The sequence below is a fragment of the Plectropomus leopardus genome, chromosome 20 (assembly GCF_026936395.1).
Source record: "Plectropomus leopardus strain MGB_pleo_1.0 chromosome 20, ASM2693639v1, whole genome shotgun sequence".
In the NCBI taxonomy this organism is placed as follows: domain Eukaryota; kingdom Metazoa; phylum Chordata; class Actinopteri; order Perciformes; family Serranidae; genus Plectropomus; species Plectropomus leopardus.
This window is the reverse complement of record NC_142195.1, coordinates 13234155-13259503: the sequence shown is the minus strand read 5'-3', so window position 1 is coordinate 13259503 and position 25349 is coordinate 13234155. Positions and strand designations below refer to the sequence as shown.

General features: G+C 39.3%; 1 protein-coding gene across 1 annotated transcript in view; it reads left to right on the top strand.

Annotated features, from left to right (window-relative positions):
* rgs3a (regulator of G protein signaling 3a) overlaps positions 1 to 25349 on the top strand; it is a 165497-nt gene that overhangs the window by 93245 nt on the left and 46903 nt on the right. The window contains exon 17 of the mRNA XM_042509299.2: positions 1681 to 1815. Coding sequence (XP_042365233.2) covers positions 1681 to 1815 — 135 coding nt within the window. The remainder of the gene's footprint in view (positions 1 to 1680; positions 1816 to 25349) is intronic.

The window sequence follows — 25349 nt, the reverse complement described above, 5'->3', positions numbered from 1 at the left end:
ACATTTACTGTGGCTCATAAGAGATGACTTATGCGTAAGTCTATGAATTGGTTTTAAGGAAAATCCTGCATAGTATATATTTTCCATGTCCATATGGTGTGTCTTACATGCTACAAGACATATCATAAGCAATATACTGGAAGTGCAGTGTACCAATGACAGTTAAAAAGTGGATCACATCACATCAAAGGAACCAATCCTGTCAACCTGCAGGAGGAAGCCAGGTGGAGATATGTACCAGTATTTTGCAAGTTAAATTTCATCTTCACATTAACTTGTCAGAACTGGCGATTGGGAGCAAGGTTTATTTTTAACATTAGCAGCAAAGTATTGGCCATTTGATAACAAAGTCAAGCCGCAGGCTCATGTTATCTACTACTGTTACATTTCTATGAAGCAACGAGCAGAGTTGAAGGTGAGCAGGCACTCTTGAGCTGCAGGCGAGTGGCTGGTTGAGATAGAGGTTGGGAGCAATTTGCATATTCATGTGTCTGCGCGTACTAAATTGAGGCAAAGGTGGTCAGTTACATTTAAGCCATTTTAAGACATGAAGAGTTTGGGGGTTTTTTTAGGAAGAAAATTTCTAAATATATAATTCTGGTGAACCGGGATCAGTTTTTATGGCTTAAATCAAACACCAGCAACAGATGTAAACACTGATGTAACTTGAAAGAAATAGTTGTGTCTATTATACAGAGAATATTTTAAAGTCAAAGCTTTTTGTCTAGTTTTTACACTGAGGCAACTCCAGACTTGAAGTGATACTAACTGGCACAAAATCTTCAAATCTTAGACATTTTACTCCCATTATTCCCGTAACTTTTAAAGTGGTCTTTTCAGAAGCTATATTAGCATTTGAAGCAAAAATCAACCTAAAATGAGTCATCTATTTTATTAAAGATCCATAAGATCTGTGTTTTATCAAAAAATGTTTTTCAGGGATCATGACCAAAAAACAAATGGGGCCATTAAACTATTAGAGATTTAATCTGGACATTTGTGAGATCAACCACACGTTTTGGATGTCCCTGAGTGTCAGCTGAGGGCTATTTATGTCCTTTTTGAGTGAAAAGCTATTTGACCAATCTCTGCCAACTCTAACTTTAACCACTGCTTGTTAAATATTTATTCTCATGTATTTCTCGGCAGGAGTTTATTGATTTGTACCCATTTAGGAGTGCCATCGGTCACGTACTCATTTTGTCAGCATATCAAATTCTGCCTGAAGTGGGCACCAACCCTTATCTAATTTCACTAATGCTGCCGTTTTTGCTACCCAGAGGGCTGTTCCACTTTGCAGTCTGTGGTGTCATGAAAACAAAGTTCAGATTACAATGTGCAAAAAGAAAAAGCCTGAGTTGAAACATGCAGACGCAAACACAACACCTCTGATACTGTACTTATTATTTAGCTCTTTTGTTAGTCACTATCCTATTTTAACACACTCGCTGCTCTCTCATCATCTCACACAAAGGCTCATTCATTCTTGTACATTCATACCTTCTAGTGTCATCCTCTCATTTGCTCTGTCGTGCTATACACATCTCAAACCCTCTTACTGTCCATGGATCAGGAGATGCTTCTTCTTCTCTCCTCTGAAAGTAGATACCTAATTGCCCACTGTCTTTTCCTCTCTCTCTCTCTCTCTCTCTCCCTCTCTCTCCTGCTCTCCCTCCCTAGAAGTGTGACTGCCTGCTCAGCCTGGAAGCCTATTCAGCAGACCAGAAGCGCCGCGTGTGTCAGTGCCTGAAGGACAACATTGACAAGCAGCTCCAGCTTCACAGGAGGGAGCCTTCCTATCCACATTTTGAACAGGTATGCCACATGGACACGCACATGTACTGTATGGGAGTATTTCCAATTTCATTCGAGGCCAAAGATGAATCAGGAAACACATGAACACATGGGAATGCATATTTTTGTGCATGCCCTCATCACAGATCCCCTGTGAATACCACACTCTCTAGAGCAGACTCTCAGTCAGTCACATTCAATGCTTTCCTGCACATTCCCATCATTATGATTTTCCACTTAGCTCTTACATTTCTTTGGGCAAGTTTTATGCTGTCTGTTATCTTACTGGATTTGAATAGTTGCACTGCTTCAGTGGAGTGTCAACTCTGGGCAATTTAAGTCCTGCTTAGCTCCATTTGTTACGCCGAAAGAGGGGTATTTAGCAAAAGCAGATTTCTGTTACTGCACTTATGTATAAGCTGAACTTTGCCTGAATTGTGTTTGTTGTGATCATTTGAAACACAAACTACAAGATTTGACCAAGTCCTAAGCACTGTGAGTACTGAGTGTTTTCTCAGTGTGCCAGTTGGCCTATTGTGTGGTGACAGTGATGAAACTACATATTAAGATAAAATATCTTCAGTGTGATTTGAGTTTGTAAAGCCAACTGCTTTGTTTTGTCTTTACATCGACATACTTGTCTTTTTGTTCAGTGTCCATCTTGCATTATAAGCTACTGAGCAGTTGTTACTTTTTCCTTGAAAAAAGATGTACAAATGTGTTACTGAAGAGTTGCTCATTTACAAACCCAGCAGACATGGAGCATAGACTGTATATAAAGATGGCCAACACATCCCCAATTACCCCAGCTATGTCTAAATGAAGCCAAAGTATTTGGGATACAGCTGCTGCCATCTTGTGCTGGTGGCATCATTCAGAGCCAGATTCTGCACAGTAGTGACGTCCGCAGTGGGGGAGTTCCTGTCAAGACACCCGTATGACCAATTGTGAGCAACACCATTGAACGCAAGTGCGCATATTGGTATACACAACTGTAAATCATGCCAGAAAACCCCCTTTTTTAAAATATTAAATAACTCACTAAAACCAAGCTTATCAGAAAAACGATCACTTGAACAAACTTTAGGGTGATGAGAACTACCTTCAGTGACAGAAACCATCTTTGGGAAAAATGTATTTGGCGTGTACTTTTTTTTAGTTTGGCCTATGTCACATTCACTAACATAGAGGGGATGGGATTCAGGACCTATACTGCAGCCAGACACTAGGGGTGATCCAGTTGTTTAAGCTTCACTTTGTACAGCCTATGATATGGAGTAATATTCAGCTGGAGTTGTGTTTGCCCAATATTCACTCTTCTTGTTGCTCTTTTTGGTCTACACCACCTCCTGGGGGAAGTATCTGTCTTTTTAGCTGCTAAATGCTCCACCATGTTTACCACATCCTTTAAGGATTTTTTTTTTCTAGAAACAACACTATGAGAGTAACCTATTACACTGACGTTATGAGCCAGAAAATCAGAACAGTGAGCTGAAAGACACTAAACTCGTCATAGAGCTTAGGGGAACTGTAGAGTTGGTTGATAATTCTCTGTAGCTTTGTCTCTACGAGCGACCGCTTTGACATTACGCAAAGAAACTGCTTGTAGATGCTTGCTTCGTTTGATTATTTACATTTGTAGACTAGTTATACTTCTTTGACGCATTAAAATTGATCAGAATGTGAAGTTTTTCTAATCTTTGCTGAGAAAGTTAAACAAATATCAGTGTTGGATATTAGTGCAACACGATGGTGGTGCAGGGTGCTGTTCAGGATCCTCTGTAAGTGATCTTCAAGTGCTCACTGGACTCACTTGAGTGCCCTGATTAGGAGGATGGCTGTGAATAAGATTAATGTGCCCCAGTTTGCTCATTTCAAGTGTGACCAAAAACCTTGGACTGAACAGATACATTCTTGTGAAACATTGTCGACAGACGTGAAGGCCTAAGATTGGTCTGCAATGTGCATTTGATTGTATAGATTTTTAGCTTTATTTCTTTCCTTAATTCCTTACTTCTTTCATTTTTGATGAACAACAGAGACAGCCCATGCACATCATCATTTTCAAAGCAGTCCCACACAGTTCATTGAGTTTAGCTGAAAATTGATTAAAAGGGATAAATAGCCTTGTGTATAGATGTCACACCTGTTGTACATTAGGGGTTCATTTCATCAGCACATGAAAGAGAGACAGAGAGAGGCACAGGCAGGCAGTGTTTCATCCCTTTCTCTGTGTGCATGCATGTGTGTGCATTCATGTGTTTCCATGTATACGTGTGTGTGTTTTGCACATATGGTTCATCTGAAAAGATTCAGGATGAGACCTGAATACCCGGAAGGGTAACTGACCCAGAAGTTGGCACATATTTGAATAATCTCCAATATTTGAACTACATTAGGTTGAATTTCATGAACTTTGCCCAAGAATTCAATAGATTTCAACATTTAAACACTGTTTGAAAGATAACATACTTGACCTTTCAAACAGTATTTTACTGCTACTGTGTTTTCCCTGCAGGAATGTGTGTACACATAATGTAGCCTTTCACAGCAAAACGAGCATTGTACATGTCTCTTTCCTCGCTTGTTTCCTTCAATGAGCAGTGTCCATTAGGTGCATCTGGCTGAATGAATGAACACATTTACTCACACGGCAGTGTTCAATACTTTCAATGGCAAAAACAGCTTAGAGAGCATGCTAAGTCACGTAAGTCAATGTCTTTTACTCAGACTCTATTGACTGAACCAGTATTTTATCAGTATAGACACAAAGAAACCGCCCTGATTAACTGCGTTTTCAATTGTCATTAGAGTCGTGGAGTTGTCCTTGTAGGATGTTATTTCCTTAACCTGCATGACATAGCTTTTAGTAACCAGTTACTAATTATGCTTCTTAAAAGGAATACGTCACCCCCAAAATGACCATTTTTATATCAGTTTTTCACCCAGTTACGTTGCATTTATGAAGAAAACACAGTTATTCTCTCATGCCTCCAGTCTGAAAAGTAAGAAAATTCTTCATAAACTGAAGTCTTAGGGGTCTGTGTTAAACCACATTTAGATTAGATCAAAATATTTGTTTACAAACTTCCATACAAACCCGTGCAATATTTTCCATGTTTCATTTATCCAGTTGTATGCTCAGTATTTCCCAAACAGACAGCCCTTTCAGATGGGAAACTAAACTAAAAGTGAAACATTTATGCCATCTTCAATGCCAGTCTCTATTGACAACAAACAGTAATTTTACCTCATTGTAAACAAACTTTACAAACTTTTTAAACTTTAGTGCAACCCTTAAAAGCAGAAGTCACACAGTAACACAATCTGGTGGAGGCAGACCAGCTGCTCCAATGTTCAGCAAGGTAAAATTACTATTTTTCTTTTGTACTATATATGGAATCTGGCTTTGAAGAATAGGGAAGGGAGTACTGAACATATGACTGGAAAAATTAGACTTGAGGAGGATACTGCATAGCCGTGTGAGAGTCTGTAAAAAAAAAACTTTGAGATAGTTTTGCTGTTGTTTAACGTAGACCCTTATGACTTAAATTTATCAAGAATTTTCTTCATTTTTGGATCCTTCTTTTATCTGACTCCTGTAAAAAAACAATGTCTTACATGATTTCAGCATCACAAGGCGTGAGTAATACAAATGGTCATTTGGGTGGTAAAGTATTCCTTTAAAACACAAGTTATTTTTACTATATTTCTTTTTTAGACAGAAAAATAAATCTTCTAGTGAGTCTTATAGGAAGAAGGACCTGCCTGCCTCCATGTTCCAGCATGTTATTTTTAAAATGTAATTAAAGTTTTTCCCTAATGAAATCTAAACACACACACCTCCATATCGTTTTACTGGCTACTATAACCCATGAACTAATAGTCAAGTGTAGTTTTGCATGATGCCTCAAATCACATTTTATTGGATACATTTATGTAACAACCACGAGTTCAAGATGAGTCATGAAACAAATCTAAAGCTTTACAGGAAGAAAAATGACATAAATTTATTTCAGATTTTCTAAAATGCTTACATTTACATCCATCATTTTCATACACAGACAGTGTTTTCGGATTTGGCTGAATGTGTAGTTTCAGAAACATTCACACATGTTCATCATTACTCCTGCAAAAGGTGATGGTATCACCACAGTGAAATTATACATGCACATTGAATGTCCTGCCCTGAGGAATTATCCCTGTATACCTTCTTCATGCAGTTATGAGAACCTTTTACTGTAATCTCTTATTAAATTGAAATCTGAACGATGTCCTGAAGGCAAGGGAATACACGCTTAATCATAACATTTTAAAGCTTGACAAATTAGTTCACTTTTGATTGCATTTCTACAAAGTACCTTAGAGGCAAATAGTTTGTATTCAGTCAACTCCAAATGTGTTTAATTATATGCAAATCGGCTTTGTCAAGTAGGGGAGATCTAAGGAAAATGCCTTTATAGTATCTAATGCATGAGAACCTTTAGAAAAGAAGTGCCCTGTGGTTTTACTTGGGATTGTCCTTTGGGTATTGTCATGTTGGCAAAAGAAAGGAGGTCACATTCCTATAGATAGACGTGTCAAGACGCAGGTGGGTCATGTCCACAACTGTAATAGATGAACACTAGATCACACCACATGTTTAAAAATCTGCTGCAAAGTCTCCTCGATAGATATAATGATAAGCATGTGCACCTTGATTCAAGCACACATCTGAGAAAAAAATGTTCCAGTAATTCGAAATGGAGGAATATTCCTTTGGTGGTTCTTAGATAACTATATTTTTCAGCCCCATTGTTACTGCTGAGTCAACACTATAACTTACTGAATAGAGTATCTTTGATGAGCTATGTGTATCTCTGCCAGTGAGTGAGAATTGCAGCAAAGGAGCTTTAGAAAATTACTCTTTGAATCGCACATTTCCCTTGTGTCAGAAACCGCATTTGTCCTCTCATGCACAAAGCTGAGTAAATCCAAACTTAGCTGAAGCATGCACTTACTCAAGAGCTACGTTCAAGTGTGCAGAGAGAGCAGAATCAACTCCAAATGGAAAAGCACACATACTGTAGAAATTACACCCAGTCTACCTACTCGTTCCTCTTTGTTCATTCATGTGTTTCCAACAAACGGGGTTACTCCGTCAGTGTTGTTGTCAGCAGCTGCCCCAGTTCCACCGGTCCCTGAACGCTTTGAATGCTTCCCTTTGGAAAAATTTGGATATGAGCCCTTTTCACTTCTTCTAATCCTCCATTCCTTCTCTGAGTGGGGAATGATGGGAGTTTGCCAGTTTCTATTTTGTGTGGAGCTTCATTTAAAGTCAGCAGATGTTAAATAGAGGATTTGGGGCGAATATATATGATGACTAACAACAATGACTAACAGGACATTTAGATGGAGAGGCCCTTAAATGAATGAAAATAAAGGAATCAGAAATCATTTTAAAGCTAATGCAGTTTTGGGTTATGGAGAGAATGTTATGATGCTGAAGATCTTCGAGGCACTTAAGGTTGCCTCGCTCACACCTGGCTCTTCAATTTTGATCACCATTTACTTCACTGTCACACAATACTACATTCAGAAGTGCACCTGTAATTGGATCTGTCCTGGTTCCTGCTCCCTCCTCCTCCATTCTTTTCTTTTCTTGTTCAGAGCCATGTTCACAACTATTTAATGATAGACTGTAAAGATGGACAACACATGTCCCCTTTTTCCCACCATACAAAATGAAGCCAAAATATCCTGGATATGGCCGTTGCCATTTTGCACTGGTCATATGAGCCAGAATCAGAGTGTGCACCTTGCAATCCCTGTGGTATCAAGATATGCAATACAACCGATGATGAATAGCGCCATTGGTTGGTAGCACACCAACTGGCACACACCCCCTTTTTTATTGCAATTTAAACCAAAAATATCAGAAAAATGAACTCTTGAACAACATCAGTATGACGAGAACTACCTTAAATGAAAAATACCATCTCAAAATCTATTAGATGTGTACTTAGATTTTTTCTTTGGCCCATGTCCCAGATGTTAACATGGAGGGGGCAGGGTTTATGACCTATACACCAGGGGGACATCCAGATGTTTTGCCTCATTTTTGAGGAAGTGCCAAGTCGTCCATCTTTGTCGTCCTTCTTTGCCAAGTCTGTCTATTTAACAAATAATTTTAATTGCTTGACGGGCTATCAAATATTATGCCTTAATATGCTATAATGCAAAAATGAATTGATGAGTAGTCTAGAAAGAAAATCACTAAATTTACATGTTTATTTTTAGTCAGTTGATGACCATTTTTAGGGACAACTTCTCTAAAGGTTTGTGCACTGACTGCAGTTAAACCCTGTTAGATCAAACTTCAACAGCACTCCCATTAAACCCCAAGGTTAACAAAACATTTTTATTCTCCAGGAAGTATATTTAGCCATTTTACAGCACTATAGACTGATGCTGGTGCATAATGGCAAAAGTTTGTGAGGGCCTCACAAAAACAGCCCAGTGGGAAAATCCACAAACTTCCCAAAAGGCCACTCCGTGCCTGGAATAGTCTGACATGAAGTTATTCAAGTTTAGATACCAAAAAATGTCATGCAGTAAAATAGTCCCTGATTTAAATGGGAAGCAGTCAAATGGATTGGATAGTCATGCAGACAGTGGGTGATGTTACACTGTCAGGTGTTACAACACACAATGATCCTGGACGCAGACCCCCAGAAAGACCCTGAGCCAGCTGTCGGGCTGGAGGAATTTGCCAAAATAGACCAAAAAAATAATAAAATCTGAATCCGAATCTAGCTCTTTCTTTTGTCATTCATTCATTTTGCCCAAGCTTTTTTGAAAAATGATTTTCTGAATCTACTAATGTTGACATTTAATGCCAAATTCCTCACTGACTTTTTCCCCATGTTTTGAAGAGTTCACACCAGTGTGCTCAGGCATCAAAGGTTTAAATACTTTAACATGAAAGCAGCAGCACAAGAAAATTGATGTCACTCCATTATTCAAGGGTTAATCACAATTAAAGGAATTTTAATTGTGGGATCCTGAATCAGCGCACCCACACGCTCAGTATTCATTGTATGTAAAACTGTTATTTCTTTCCGTTTTTATGTACAGAGACATCCCTTGTGGTCTGGTACCCCAAAGCCATTATAAGCCAGTGAGCTTCTTCCTTGGAAAGCTTCCGGTAGATTCTTGTCTGGGCAGCATTAGCCACTAAGCTTCTGGAAAAATAAATTTGTTCAGCTGCACACTCACACACACCCGCCCTCAAATGGGAATTAAAGCAGGACTGGCCATTTTGAGAATGACAGCCGCACTTCATCACACACAGTAAGCATTTGATGAGCAATGCTGGCACTCCTCTGAGTCAGGACAAAAAAAAGCTAACTCTCTGCAGTAAAAGTTGCATAAATGAGAGCATAGGCTCACATAAGGAGCGAGGAAGAGATGGATGCTGCTATTGGACAAAGTGTGTCAGTTGAGGTTTGGATGCAACTTGTTCTGTTCTTTTTCTCCAACTGTCTCATTTCACATTTATGAGATCTGTTGAAGTGGTTATAATACAGCATTTATGTTGGACGAAGCAGTGACGCATTATGACAAAGACCCTCTCTCATTCCCTCTCTGTCTTACTCTGTCTCTCGACTTGTCAAACACTTTATTCATGAAGAATTCAAAGAGAGGGTGGTCTCTCTTCTCTTCTGTCTCCCTGTTCTACCATGTCCCTTTACCGCAGGCAAACTCTGTCAATGATACATGAGGCTGTGGACAGATAGGAAGTGTCAGTGAATATGCATCTTTTGAGCACCATGTCTCACTAGGAGGGCACGCTGAATCTTAAGCAGCGACACAAAATAATGAACAGAAAATAAGCTGATGGCTCCGCTTCATTTCAGGATTTATCATAAAACTGAATCATTCATGTTTTCCACTTCTTCCCATTTTGTCTTTAATTTTTTTTTGAAGAGCCACACATAGCGGCAGCATCTTGACATGTGTCATCTTGTCAGGATGTGCATCTTTCCTACTTGGTTGCCCAGCATTGTGTGTCAACTCATCAGAAAAGCAGCAATTTTACGACATTTGCTTTCGGTGATCGCACATGCTGGCTCATGTACCTTGATTGCTTTTTTTCAGTCTGTGTGACGCATTGTGTGTCTGCTGCAAGCATCAATTGACGTCTGAGACATCCCGCTGGTGTCTCGTACATTTTAGTCGATAATCGATACTGAGCAGCAGTACCATAAGTCAATGGTCAAATATCCAACAACTCCTCTAAGCAGAGTCTAAGCAAAGCAAACTTTTTCCACATGGCTGAAATTAGCTCACGACACAGAATATCTTATAGATAACATTAAGCTATGCCTTCTGTACTCAGACATAGTAAACTCTTTCTGGTATCTCTCTGTCCAACTCTAAATATTGTTTCCACCATAATTTTTCCCCGCAACAAGCCACCTCTCGTGAGATTTGGGAATTAATTTATCCGTAGGGTTTCTTCTGTAATGTTGTAAGACTCTAATAATAACAATCACTGGTTAATTTCATCAAATAGAAAATTCCAAGGCACTCTGTGATTTTCATCTTGGATCCTCCTACGTGTTTCGGCGTACAAGCCTTTGTTAGGGAGTCAAAAACGAAGGCTTGTATGCTGAAACACGTAGGAGTGTTTTAAAGGTTCATCATGACCATGCTTTAGAAAAAAAGCTAGTTTAACATTTCAAGAGAGTGCCTTGGAATTTTCTTTTTGATTGTTTATCCCAGTGTATCCCCACCCCAGCCCCTCGAACAGACTGACTTTTGAGTCCAGGAAGCGCTCCTTTTCTAGCATTTTTGATCATTGGACCCCTACTTAAACATGACGCAAAAACATGGGAAAATAGGATCCAAGATAAAAATCACAGACGTTTCCTTCAGTGTTATATACTTGGGGTTCACCTTTTGAATGAATATTTTCCCCCCTAATTAAACATCTTCTATACAAGAGGGCACTATCTGCAAATCTAGCGAAGACATAAAGTAAATGAAAGATGACAACAAGGAGTTTGACAATGGACGAGAAAGGGTTTGATTTTGAAAATGTAGAGTGAGTTTTTTGCAGGTTGAGAGTGAGACCAGGGTTTGAAGAGGAAGCATATTAGAAGTGATAGTCTGGTGATGGACAGGATGTAGAGACAGTGACAGGTGCAGTGGAACGTTTTTAAGCTTAGAGAGTTGAAGGGAAAGACAGCTTCACTGGGTTACAATAGGAGCTAGTGAGTGACACAGGAGAATGTGAGGAGATGAGATAGGAGTGAGGGTGAGAGAGGATGCTACACAGCTGTCATCCCATCGTAAGTAGAGAATTACAAACAGTATAAATACAGAGATTTAAATCATACATATTTCTAATAAAGAACTTCTTTTTGCACCTGTCTTGCATGATCACAGGTTATTCATAAAGTCTGAAAACAAGACCATACATGTAACATATCTATATGTAGCCAGATATGGGGAACATCTGTACTGGCACACATTCACGTGATTAACATTTGTCTCGCTCTCTTTGTTTCTCTGCAGCAGAGACACACTTTCCCCTTGATTGTCTCTAATTAGACACGGATGGATTCCATTTGTCTTGTCTTTGCTCGTCTCTTTTCTTCACACACATGTGCTCACACAGAATGTACAAACAGTACTCTGCATGCTATTTTTGGGATGTGTGACATCCATATTTAATGCTGTTTCAAATGGAGCAGATATGAGAAAGTGAGCTAAAACATTCCATATCATCACGTCATAGTGAAGTTATGACTTGTTTTCTTTTCAGTGGTATTCTATGAGATCTCTGCTCCTGACAAGATGCTTCTTAAATATTTAATGGCAATAGAGAAGGGCAAGGCAGGTTTATTTATATGCCAAGTTTTAGCATCAGGGCAATTCAAAGTGCTTTACATTAAATGACCAGTAGCCTGCTGGTTGGAGAGATCTTCTTTCATGAAGCATAAATGCAAACCAGTACTTACACTTTTTTTTGGTTTGTTTTCTATCCAAAGTGTATCAGAATTGCTAACACTGAGCTTCAGATTTACTTTTGTGTCAAAGATTTGGAGTGAAGTGATGACTATCAAAAAGTTCTCCACTCCATCTTTTGCCTGTGTGTTGTTCTGTTGCTATTATGGCAGAATATCCAGGACAACTGTCCACTGCAGATACAGTACATTTTTAGTTATTTTGTGTGTGAGTGACAGAACCATCTCAAACTTTTCTTCAACACCAGAAACATGGGCTTTCTGGAAGACCACTTGGAAAAAAATGGGAAACTCTGGTGTCCTCCAGATAATACTACTCCTGTGTCAGGGCTATTCAGCTATATTGTTTAGTGGGGCCACATTTTCATAAAGCTAAGCATCTGGGGGCTGGACATTTTGCTGGGCTATTGTTTTGAATTTGCTTACACTTGACACAGTGTGCCACCACATTTTCAAACTTTTATTTGATACATTTAAGATTAAGAAGATTAATTAAGAATGAAAATAAAAAGATAAATATGACTTCCCTGTGTAAGTAGGCCAACAGGAGTGCTCTGCTGGTTTTAAGGACTTAATGTGGCAAAATATCTGCTATTTGCTATTAGATTATGATTATTATACATTTTTTTCATGTTTTTTTTTTTTTTTATATATATACAAGAACTGATTGCTGGGCCAGAACTGGCCTGTTGGCCACCAGTTTTGAAAAGGCCATGCTACAAGAATGCAAATGTCAGTAATTTGAGAGCATTTTTGTTTTTTTTTGGCTCATTGTTAGTGTGGGGGCTATAGTTGAGAATATGAAAAGTTGACTCTGAGAAACCACATCTCATCTTTCCCAGCCATGTTGCCCCAAAAAAATGATGGCGGTGTAAGTTTCTGCAAATCACAGATACGTCACATTTGTACATTTCATACGTATCATATCAAGGTATATCTCACGGGGCATGAGTATGACCTAACATTGTCGTGAGGTAGTGGAGGGGATTGTGGATGACATGTCACCTGGGCGAGATGGCTGCCAAGCTGTAGACCACTCTTTGAGACCAACAAACAGCAACACTGAGTGTGTTTTTGCATCGTTGTGACAGTCATGGATGTGTCACTAAATACGGCTATTTTAATCCAAAACATGATGTTTTCCTTATCATGACCAAGTTGTTTTGGTACCTTAACATAACCACAAAATAGCCAAATGGTTGTAGAAACATAAAGTTTCAACTATCTGCTACATAATTATGTGCAACTGTTACATATCCATGGTTTGCAAAAATGTGCAATACCAACATTTATCCTGGCAATCTTTTGTTTTTTTTTTAACTTTCTTTATGTGTTTTTCCAACCAGAGACTCTTTTTTTAACCTTATTTAATTTTCCTGCAGCCATCAGGTGCAAATATGCAGTCTTCCACCTTCTGTCTATCTTTTTCACTGTCTTTGTTTCCCTCTACCTCTCCCTGTCTCTCTGTCAGTTACACACACTCACAGCTCAGGGATGATGTTCATTGTGGCCCGTAGTATAGGATTAATTCCCTCGTCTCTCTTTAAACATTAATGATTTCCCTTTGATGGAGTGGTGTTTGGTTTTATTTTAGCTCACATTTAACTATTCATAACTGTGTTATAAAATGGCAATTATGAATATGCACAGGAGCTAGTGGAGATAAGAGCCTCGCAGACTCAGTCCTAAGAAGGTACATCCGAGCATGAAATCCATTCACAGTCAGATTTAATTATGTGCATTTTATACTCCCAAAAATAATGCTTGCTCCACTGAACATGCAATGGAGCCTGGATAATGGCTTAATTTGCAAATAACAGGGCTCTTTTTACACCTTTTCATAATACTAAGTGTTTGACTTTACAACATGCAGCCACCAATTAAGAGGGGAAAAAAGAGCTACGCACTGGGAGAAGGTGAAAGTGGTAAACATTGAAGTCTAGTTTGCCTCAAGTTGATATTCTACTTTATAACTGTCAATCATTACTTTATGCATCACCTGGAAATGTTTCCTTGAGAATACCTTCAGCCAGATCGAGTAAGGGAGACAGCGGTCTGCACAGTGTAATCGACAAGGTTTAAAATAGCCGTTTAAAAATGCCCGTTATATATTAGCACATGATATGATTAGATAAGGCCTGATGAATAGCTTACATGGTTCCCCTCAGGTCTGATGCAGACACATGGTCAATGTAACAGACAGAGGGTGTTTGTGTGTGTGTGTGTGTGTGTGTGTGTGTCTTATTAGGTGTGAAAGACATGGCCCTTAACATCCTGCTCTTTGATAGGTTTTGATTCAGTGCTTTGATTTGCGACGGAGCAACTTCTAAAAATAGCATGTAGAGGAAGAGCGAGAGAAAGAGAGAGAGAGGGAGGGAGACTGCTTTGGTCTCCAGAGAGTTAGTTGCGTCTACAAGTTACGTTTTTAATACATCACATTTTTACAATTCCTCTTCTCACTCTCACACCTCTGCTCCCCCCTCCCAGATTCCATCTGTCTTCATTTTCCCTCCTTCACCAAATCCCTCTTTACCCCCCCCAACACACACACACACTCTCTCTCTCTCTCTCTCTCTCTCTCTCTCTCTCTCTCTCTCTCTCTCGCTCTGCTTCTCTCTATCTCTCCCCCCTCTCTTTTCTGCACATACATTGACACGCACGTTATTACCAAGCCGGGGGTAGGAGCTGGGACTGCAGCAACAACACAGACAAGAAACAGAACAAGAGGAGGAGGAAAGAAGCACTCACACATCCAGAAAAACAGACAGGGGGGGAAAAAAAGATCACATATGGTCACATTGGATTAGCAGCCTGTCTCTATTTGCGCCGCACACGTGCTCTTTCAGTGTGTGTATGTGTGGATGAACTGTGCCATACTCTGGGACACACAAATATTAACACACATCAACACTCATACAAGCAAGCAAGACCACTCCGCGTCCAGATGCCTGTGTCTAAGGTAACGTATTGTTATCTTTTTGTTCTGGTATGAAGGTCAAACTCCGAGCTGCTCTCTGGAGACTTTTGGTTGTTTCTCGCTTCTTGAGATCAGTGTTCTTTTGTTTGAGTGTGCTCATTACAATAAATGTATGAATTTGACTGTGTTGGGTTGTGTATGCAAATAGCACTATTTGCAGGCTTCATCACAACTGCTCTCCAAATGCTGTCCTTGGTAAAGTCACAACTATTTTTACATTACTCACATTTATGTAACCAGATATTTCACGCTGCACTGCAACAGTTTTTTTGGACATTGGTTATACGTTTTTTTTGTTTGTGTTTAATTAGCATGAATATTTTTGTACACTTTTCTGAATTACATATTGAAGCACCAGTCATTTAAATTTGTGCAGCATGGAGACAGACGTTTGGGAGAAATCTGGCAAATTTCTCTGGTGTGATTCACTCTTTAGTGAATTGGGGCTCGTGTTGTTCCAGAGAATTTAAATACTTCTCTGAATGCCTTATTCCATTACTGTTTATTCATGCGTAAAATAGTATTATTAGAGATGCGCTTTAGCTGTTAATGTTGACTCAGTATCACTGAAATTGCAGCAAACACTTTTGAATTTTGTTTCTTTATAACAGTAATTAATATTGAACTGTTACCTGCTGTATATGACACCATCTAGTTTTGTCTTGGACGTTTACCTCTTGAAGAGTATTGTCAGTAATACATTAGATAATCGCTGACCCGAGCAACCGTGAACAGAGACAGCAGGTGTTTGTGTGTTCCTCCTGCCTTTCATTGTTAAATGTTTCTTGTCACACTGAGGAGATAAAAAACATTTCTCCTGAGTAGCATTGACAGGCTCTTGAGATAACAGAGTGAGAAAAAGGTTAGAGACTAGAGACACAGAGAAAGAGAGAGAGAGAGTACCATGTGGTTTAATTAACCACTCGGGTGCAGCAGGTACATTTGTTTATCTACCAAGAGCAACTCGACAGGTTTCTAGTTGTATAAAGTGCAAATTTTGACTGAATTTCTAGGAAATCTGCAAAAGAAAATACTGTCACGCAAATGTTAAAGATTGCAGCAGTCAAACCTCAAATGTTGGAAAACCATGCAAAAAGACCTGATGGAAACTTTGCATTTCAGTTTCATGTTTTAACTTGAGGAGCGTTTCTTTGAAATTCCACGCATATCTGATATTGTCCTCTGCCTCTCTTCTTAGCTTCTTCACTTTCAGTCAAATGCGACACGTAGGACATGTCATAATATAGTTTATAAGTCTGCGTCCATTAGACTTTGTCGCATTTGTTTTTATTAATATACCATTTGTTCCAACTAGGCTAAGCGCAAAAAGTTTTTTGAATTCATTTATTTCCTCTCAGTTTTGTTTTTAATATGCAAATTAAAATTCTGCTTTGAGAGGTTTGACTGTATGTTTGACTGATTGGTTGTTTTCCTCACAGTCACTGTTGGAAATGTAAATGCCTGTCTGGAACATCCATAGAAGCCACACTGCTGAACTCAGAAGCTGCCATTAGCCTGGTTTAAATGAAAGTGGGCTAACATTTTCCAGCTCTCTTGCAGGGTTCATGAAGTCCATCCAGGTCTTTGCCTCTTTGTGGCATTGTATGAATACAAATGGTGCATTGAGGAAATCTAAGTCAAGGATTTTGTGGCAGGCTGTGACTCAGTCAATTTTAGAGGGCAAACATATCTATATTTAGTCATACAATGCATACAGGAACCTACAACAGCAATTTAAAAAATCACGGAGCCATCAACTCCTAGGAAATATAAGACAAAGTTTTTTAAATGTATGCTTTAAATCAGATTGTCTTGCTCACATTTATAAGATAAAGAAGGGCTTTATTTAATATTATGAACTTTTCCTACAGATGTTTCCTATCTATAATAATGTCCAAAGACTAACATGAGTGCCAGATTTAGAAATGCTAGACATTAGGAATTGAATAGAAACTGAATTTAGAAATATGGCTACAAAACCAGGAAGTCTAATTATGTTCTCCACACTGACAGTTTATAATGGCCCACAGATGACCTCTCAGTGTTAATGGCTTCTAATAACAGCCATTATATACAGCCAATTGTCAACGTTTCCTTTTAATATAGGAATTTTTCTTTTTTACAGTGGTTCCTGCTCCATATATGGTTACTTTGTGACTTTGTAGCTGCAGTGTGTGTGTCTCAGAAACATATATGTGTGTTTGAATTTGAGCCGCGTGTGTTTATGTGTGTTTACAATGGATATGTGTCCATTGTGTGCTTTGTGCATCCTGTGGGACCTGGTGTAGTGCTTTAATGTCTTCACAAAGAAATGAAGGGCAGGGGGTGGTGAGGGGGAGATGTGCAGGCACAAATGGATACATATGTCAGACAATATTTACAGACACACACACACATCTGCAATCATGGAGACCAGTTAGTATGTTTGGTGGAAAAATGCACCACGCACATGCCTCTCTCTGAGCTCATTTGTCTCTTCTCATTATTGCAATCTCCTCCCTCTCTCTCCCCTTCCCTCTTTCCTTCTCACTTGTTTGTGCAGCTTGGGAGTCTACCTTCTTAGCCTCTTGGGCATTCGCTCTCTCTCTCCCTCTCTCTTTCTCTCTCTCTCTCTGTATGCACAGTTCAGTTGGCCTTGCCCACACTGACAGAATCACATACACCAGCTCAGCCATCCAGCCACAAACACTCACACAACAGTTTGACAGAGGAAGTAGGCCACTTTAATGGGGATGTGTGGAGTGCCTGTATCTGCCTTTAGTGGATTGTAACCTGGAACTACTTCCTCTTGCCAGGTAGGGTTTATGTACCGTCACTTTATGTCTCATCTATCTTATTTTGTGCGGAGGTTTCATACAGTTGATTTTATGGGTTTTTTTTGGCTTTTGGGGGAACAAATATTTTTAGAGTTGTCATGCGGTTAGTTTAAGTTGAGCTGATATTGTTGTGCTGCTGGGGGGCAGGGAGTGGTTAAGTCATACGGGGATAGGGGGAGGACGGAGAGATGGAAGGGAAGATAGGAAAAAGCAATAAAGGCGTATTTATCACTTGGTATCTTTATGACATGCTCATATGAGGAGGCGGGTGTCCGGCTTGTGCACTATTTTGATTAATTTAAGTTCAGTATTTCTACTTTGCTTTACATTTTCTTACTTTATGTCTTTGTTTTATTCCATCTCTATCACTCCGTCCACTTATCCCTTTTTCCTCTCATAGCTGTAATAGCTCTCTTTAATACAGTTGCTCCTGTAATATCACCTCCCTCTTAGTAAAGAAGTGAAGTTGTGGACAGTATTTTCTGAACAGATTGTTTACATCCCCTGTTTTGCTCTTTTACTTAAGTGGTTTCTGTTCTAGCTGTGTCTCCAGTGACAGGACTTAGTCTTCCACATGGCTGGGGAGTCATAGGGGCGAAAAACAGGGGGGCTGAGAAAGACAAGCAGTAGGGAGATAGCCATTAAAAAAAGACTATACCATGTCAGAGCCAAGCCGAACGTGATAGAGACAAGAGGAGGGAGCAAAGCGAGGGACCAGAGGGGAAAACAACAACAGGAAGCACACTAGGGAAAATTGCTTTTCTCTTTTCCTCATTAGGGGAATTGTGGTGCTGAGAAGCAGGGAGAGAGAGAGAGAATAAGATCTGTGTGTTGCAGCTAGTTTGTGTTGATGCCTGTTGATTGGGGAGAAGATCAATATTACAGTGTTCGAGCAAATGGTAGCTTGTGTTTGGATGAATGTTGTGTAAAGATTTGGAGTTTAAGGAGGTTTTTTTTTCCTCAAAACTGGGGCAGGCAGTTTTCTTGAAAAGGGAAAAAAAAAAGCCAGAATATTGTACAGTAACCTTTGTGAGCATAGAGCGCCCCGGGAATGAGTCCTGAAATCTGGAAATGTTTTAGCATTTTCGTACTCCCCTCATCTTGAAGTCAGTGGGTTTTTGGTTAGATGCCTGAAATAAGGTCTGTGGTTAACACAAGCTGAAGAGACCTTCACGTTTTGTTCTACAACATAAAATATGTCAGTAAATACCTTGCGAACTTCGAAGCATTTTTTGTGTGTGTAAAAAAGGCGGTTGCTAAGATGTGGCTAAATGAGACTGCAGACTAGCATCATGCTGAGCTGTGCTAAACACAGCTTAACAGCCTTAACCAAACGTTGGTGTAGTTTGTCTTTTGCTCAGGGGCAGCTCTTTACTTCTGGTGATGCATCTACACTTCAAAACTCCATTGAAAAGTGGTGTTCATTTGTGAAGATTATCTTGCTGAACAAAACTTGTAGGTATCATAAACGTTTGTTCACCATAGCGCTTATTTTCTGCAATAATCCAAATCCAATGTAAAAATCTCATTGGCTTATTCAGGAGGGAACCAGGGTGGAGCCTACAGAAAAACGTCATCCCAGGAGCACTCTATTCTTTTCTTTGCAAACTTGTGGGCCTGTAAAGCCATTTGAAATGAGACACTGTGATTCAAGTCTGTAGCTAGTCAGCTGCTATAGCTGCTGGAGGAATAAACTATTAGCAAAATTTTCTTTCCGTCTTTGAAACACTTTGCCAATATTAACACTTGTTGTGTTACATTTAGATAAGTCTTTCTTCTTTTTTGGGGTTGCATTGCAGTGCATAGGCAGTTATTATCAATGCTTGAGCAGCATTTTTTTTTCAGGATTTTCTCTCATTTTATCAGGCTTTTACCAAAAAGCTGGCATGCAAATCAGAATTTTTAGAACAGCCAACAAGAACACCCTCTTTCTAAAATGATATGTGATTGGGCAAAGTCTCCAATCACAATTTGGATTTTTTTAAAGCCTGAAAACAGAGCCAAGAGGAGGTGCAGAAGTCTTAGCCTCCATGAGGCACAATATGTTGAAAGATTATTATGGAATTTGTGCCCAATGATGCCAAAGTATAACAGCTTACCCCAGCTTTAAGTGATAGAAGAAGCATAAGAACACTCTCCTCTCCTCTCCTCTCCTCTCCTCTCCTCTCCTCTCCTCTCCTCAATCTTTCCCTTGTCCTTGATCAATAGTAGACAGTAACAATGACTGATCCCTCTGTTGCGCACACATGCAAACACACACACATATGCAAGACACAAGTGATTTATTGGCTGGTGTGACGCAGCTAGTCCTGGCTTAAACAAATGACACGTTTGATATTTGTTTTAAACTGGAAAACAATGTCACACAGGCACACATGCTCAAAATGTAAGACACGAAGAAAACAAAAGATAAATGCATTTTCTCTGTCCTCTTACTCTCTGTCTCACACACACAAACGGTCACAAATCTCTCTTTGCTCTTTCTATGAAGGCCTTCTCCAGTCTGTCTCAGTGGTCACATTGTCTTCAGCTGCCTGGCGTCACGGGGCAAGTTACGTCAATGACATTTTCTCTCTGAACCCTCAGCTTCTATCAATAATGCCTTTGCATCTTTTGGATGTGACACTCAGCCCCCTCCCCACCACCCCAAAACCCCCCAACCCCATCCTATTTCTCCCCTCCCTGTTGTGATGGACTGTGCCTGGTTTCTGAGAAAATGAATTCTAATTCTTTCAGTGGTTTTGTAGTAGCAGCAGTGCACCATGTTATTCTTCAAATGACTAATAACTAAAAATAACTGCAACTTAAACACACTTATGAACACATACAGGAAGACTACTGGCTCCTAGTTTAAGCTGAAATATTAATGAGAATTGGCTTCATGCTAATAAATCGCAGTTGACATGTTTGAGGTCAGGCTCACTGACTCATTCAGGGATGGACAAAGAATTGAATTAGTATCAATGAGTATATTAATATAAAATGATAACATTAAAATAAAAAAGTATTATATATTAGTTAAGGGTGCTGTATGCAACTCTGGAGAAATATTTTTGATTGTTGAGTGTCATTCCCAGTTCTTCAAATACCGACATTTTGGGTTGGAGGTACCAAATATATACAGCACTCACTGTAGTTTGTTTAATAAGTTTTGCATTTTTTGTTCCTTCTTATTCAAAAACTTTGATCCACATAGGTGTTTGGTTTGCAGTTTGTCAATGTGAAGCACTAACTTGTCAATAATCATAACCATTCATGCATAACAGTGACATCAGCTTTTCCAAAGTCTGCTGCAGCATGTCAGTCTTCTTATAGCCAAATAGCCAGGTAGCCAAACCCAAACATTGCTTATTTTATCCCTATTATCTTCTACCTAACTGCTTCAGATGCAAAACTTTGACAGTTGAACTAGTGTCACAAGGCTGACTTGGCCAAGCTCTCTGCTCTTCCTGCTCTCTGCTGCCAGTGCTTTCAGGTTCGCTAGGCTACCGGCAACAGTGCCAAATGAAAAATTAGTTATTTTAAAACATTTGGCGACTTTAGCTCCAATAGACTACAACTGCTTCTCTCTCAGACTGTCAGCACCACCTTTATGTTTTATCTTTTTGTTTGTCCATCTTGCTCCCCTCCACGATTCTTCTAAATGTCACTACAATTTAAAGTGTCACCAAAAGTAATTGCCTGGGAGAGAGAGGCTGACAGCTGCAATGCCCAACTGCAACAGTGTGATTTTTTAATGTATATTTTGCGTTTCATTGACATATTTAGTCAAGCGATGGCCAGTCTGACCATGGACTCGATCACTGCGGACATAGAGAATATTCCTGCTACCCTGCAGCACCAGTAGATTAATAGCAGATATATTACGAGTGGATGAACTTTAATTTTTATGATGTTAATGTCCCAAATTTTATTATTAATATAACTAACATTGTGGCCAAAAGCATCCGTCATTTTCATTGCTCTCTTAAACTCCATAGTCTTCGGATACCACATTTATCATGATTCAGTTAAAAAATATTTTATACTTTTCTGTTTTGTGTTCACAGGGCATCTTGTCCTCCTGTTTTTTGGGTTTTTTTTTTTGGCTATACAGACCATTTTTTCACTTGCTCCCTTTTTCATTTTCTGTCTTCCCTCTTGGCCTGATCACAGGAGGGGTCTGACAGATAAACGGCTCTTACTGCCTCATCACTCGTCTCTCAGTGAGGGCCAAAGAGGCCGGTGCATTGTGTTGCATGTAATGAGGCCATTGAGAGATTGATCATCTATATGATCTGGCCCCTTAATGAGTTATTGGTATTACAAGGCAATAATGCCTCTTAAATCTTCAGACCACAGATTGTTGGTGAGAGTACATGTCGAAACATGCCTAATATATATTTAGTTGGGATAGAGATACACACACACACACACACACACACACACACACACACACACACACACACACAAAAAAAAAAAACACCCAAATCTTACAGTCAGTTGTTAACAGACCGGATAATTATCATATTGTATTACATACTGTACGATAAGCTCATCAACATACAATATGCATACCTTCCAAATGAGACAGGACATGTGAGTTTTAATGTCTGACCTGTGATTGCAGGAATGTTTGAAATTTGTGTAGTTTATGTAACAACATGTAATGTAGCTTTGGAGCAAATGATTTTGCTTAAGGCAAATTCAGCAATGTTGTTTATAAAAAGAAATGTGAATTAAATGTCACATGCTTAATCAAGTTGTTAACTGATCAATCACTGATTAATCGTCTTCATCCCCACTGATAACACTTATGTGCTTTTATAACAACTTTTGGAACTCTTACTTGTATTGGAGTATTTTTATAGTGTACTACTGCCTTATAGGAAATGGATCTGAGATCTGCATACGATTGAGATTGTGTCAGTGTGAGATAATTCATAATTGAATGTAATTGACAGACAAATAAAAAAGCATGCTTAATATCAAAATCACTTTCTCTGGAAAATGATCATTCGTATGAAGTATGCAGTATGTATGTTCTGGTTGTAACAAATGAACCAAACAAGTGAGCTAAATCATGCAACTGTTAAAATGGTGCTTTAATGTGCAACCAAGGAGAATACTTTTCCTATAGGTCTGTCAATAACAAGCAAACAAGGGTGACAGTGCCGAGTTTGATTTGTTCCTTTGTCTTGTTCTCACCATTTAAATTCTATATTTTCTCTCTGGACTATGAAGTCTTCTCTAGATTTCACTGACCTGACATGTCCTTTGAAGAAATCAATGTGATAAGTCAGTGAGTAAAGTAAACAAAAGAATGCGGTAAACAAGAGTAATGCAGACTGATTAGGTGGATCTGCATCACTTAGATATCCTGCCAGCCAGCTTTGCCGTCATAAGCATCCACAACTCAGGAGACAAGAGACTGAGGGAGCGGCAAAGAAGAGCACAGAAACAACATCTCTTTGGGGTTTTTTGTTGTTGTTTTTTTTTAGTTTTTTTTAACAGCATTGCTAATTGAGTTGAGCTTGATTTATTAAGGGTTGAGGTGGATTTGGCATGTGTAATGATGGTACATTAAACCATTAATATTAAATGAAGTAAAGAGAAGCTGGGGGAGACTTTAATGCTCTTTAATGTAATGCCTTACTTTAAAACCACCAGGACACAGGAAATTAAATAGAGAGAGAAGAAAGAAAGAAAAGGGAGGAAAGAGATAAAGATGAAAGATTGCACCTTGAAATTGAGAACCAGGAGGGGTTCGGGGGGCTATGATGATGGAGTTCATCATAGGTACTTCTTTTGCTTTTGGATAACGCACATCACAGCTGCTCCCTTGGGTGGGTCTCTCATTGCCATGGTAACTGTGGGACAGCGTTCACATAATTGTCTCTGGATGACTGTCCGCAAGAGAGAGAGAGAGAGTGTGTGTGTGTGTGTGTGTGTGTGTGTGTGTGTGTGTGTGTGTGTGTGTGCGCGCGTGCGTGCGTGCGTGCGTGCGTGCGTGCGTGCGTGCGTGCGTGCGTGCGTGCGTGCGTGCGTGCGTGTGTGTGTTTGTGTGTGTGTGTGTTCCCGTAGCTCTATCTTTATAAGATTTTGGCCTTCAGATTAAGAATACTCCTTTCTGAAATGAAGGTCACTTTGTCAGTCTTCATTTCTTCAGGGAGAAATTTCGGTTCTTACCTGATTTCTCTTCCATCTAGTCACTTCAGTTACACTGAGTCATAAATGAGTAATTTGGTAGTTGTCACTGATGGGTTTTACTTTGTGTCTTGATCCTTTGAAACCCGAGCAACAATGTCTTTCTGAAACATGGGAAAAAGGCAGAGAGCAACAAAAGAAAAAATTAGCAAGGAATTTGTATAAAAGTAGAAGAATATTACCAGAAAATTAGTGAGGGAAAATTAAAATGAAAGTAACAAATAAATAAATAAGAAAAATACCTGAAAATAATTTTCTACTTCTGTACTTTTTTTGCAATTTCTTAGTAAGTTGCTGGTTACCTTTTTCCACGTTTTTGATAGAAATTGCACCAACTTGTTCAGGGTTACAGTGGGAAATAAATAATGTTAAAAAGAGGGGTGTGTAGTGCTTTTGCAACACAATTTCTATTCCTGATATGTCAGTACTGGCTGGCATGCAAATGAATGCAATGAAACAGAACGGGGTGTTCTACATTTCCGGATGCACTTTCTGAACTGTATCTCTGTAGTTGTGCACATTAATAAGTCACAGAATGCAGGAAATGAGGCCAAGGGTAGCTATCCTCTATGGCCCATTTTGACTAAAAAAAATCTTGAGCGACTCCCAAGGTCGGAAAGCACGCACATATATTTGGCATCTGTGTATTATTTGTTGATCTGTTTGAGTCAAGGCTACATGTAAGCATTGGTATTCTTTAGTTTATTGATTTAGACTCCAAAGCCAGGCTTTTCCACAAAAAATGTTCCTTTTGCTTGGCCTTCCTTGTGATTATTTTTTATTTTATCAGTATTTGCAAGTGGGGCTAGTGTAAAAGTTAGGAGATTAATAAAGTCAGTAGGATTCATCCTCAGGGGACAGTGAATGTCTATACAAAATTGGGCATTTTTTCCTTTGTTAAACAAAAACAGAGCAGAAGGCAAAGGAGGAGAAAGAAGTGGGTTTTAGCACGCAACAAAGGTCTCCTTTTTTGCACATAAAAATTGTTAAGATGACCTAAAGGGAAATTCACAGAGGCATCCTAAACCATGGTAAAAGAAAATGTCAGTAGCCAGCATGGCTGCCTTCTGACCTTGAGTAACTGGCACCATCTCTAACATGATGAAACACAGTTTTAGCTCATCAAAGGCATGGAGGTAGCTGACCAACAAGGCATTAAATCAAATCTTCTCAGTGAGCTGAATCCAATCTTTTTCCAAGGGACCCTTGACCACTAAGATTAACAAGGCACTTCGCTTTTGAAACTCATGTTTGTTTATTATTCTTGGTAGCTTATTTTAATGGGTTGTGTCTTTTTGAAATATTGCCTGACAGAGTTTGTGTTAGGTGGTTATTTGCTTGTTAAGTCATTGTGGGAGTAGTATTGCTGCTCATGGTCCATTGACGTACAGGAACAAGATGGACATTTTCCAAGATCTTCTCTCCTGTTTATTTCTTTCTCTCTGCCCTCTTCCACTTACTCATCTCATTTCTGTGTTGTTGCCATACACTGACTCCCCTCCTCCCTTCTGCTTGTCTTATCCACTTTGTCTCCTCCATCTATTCACTCTCTTACCCTGCGTC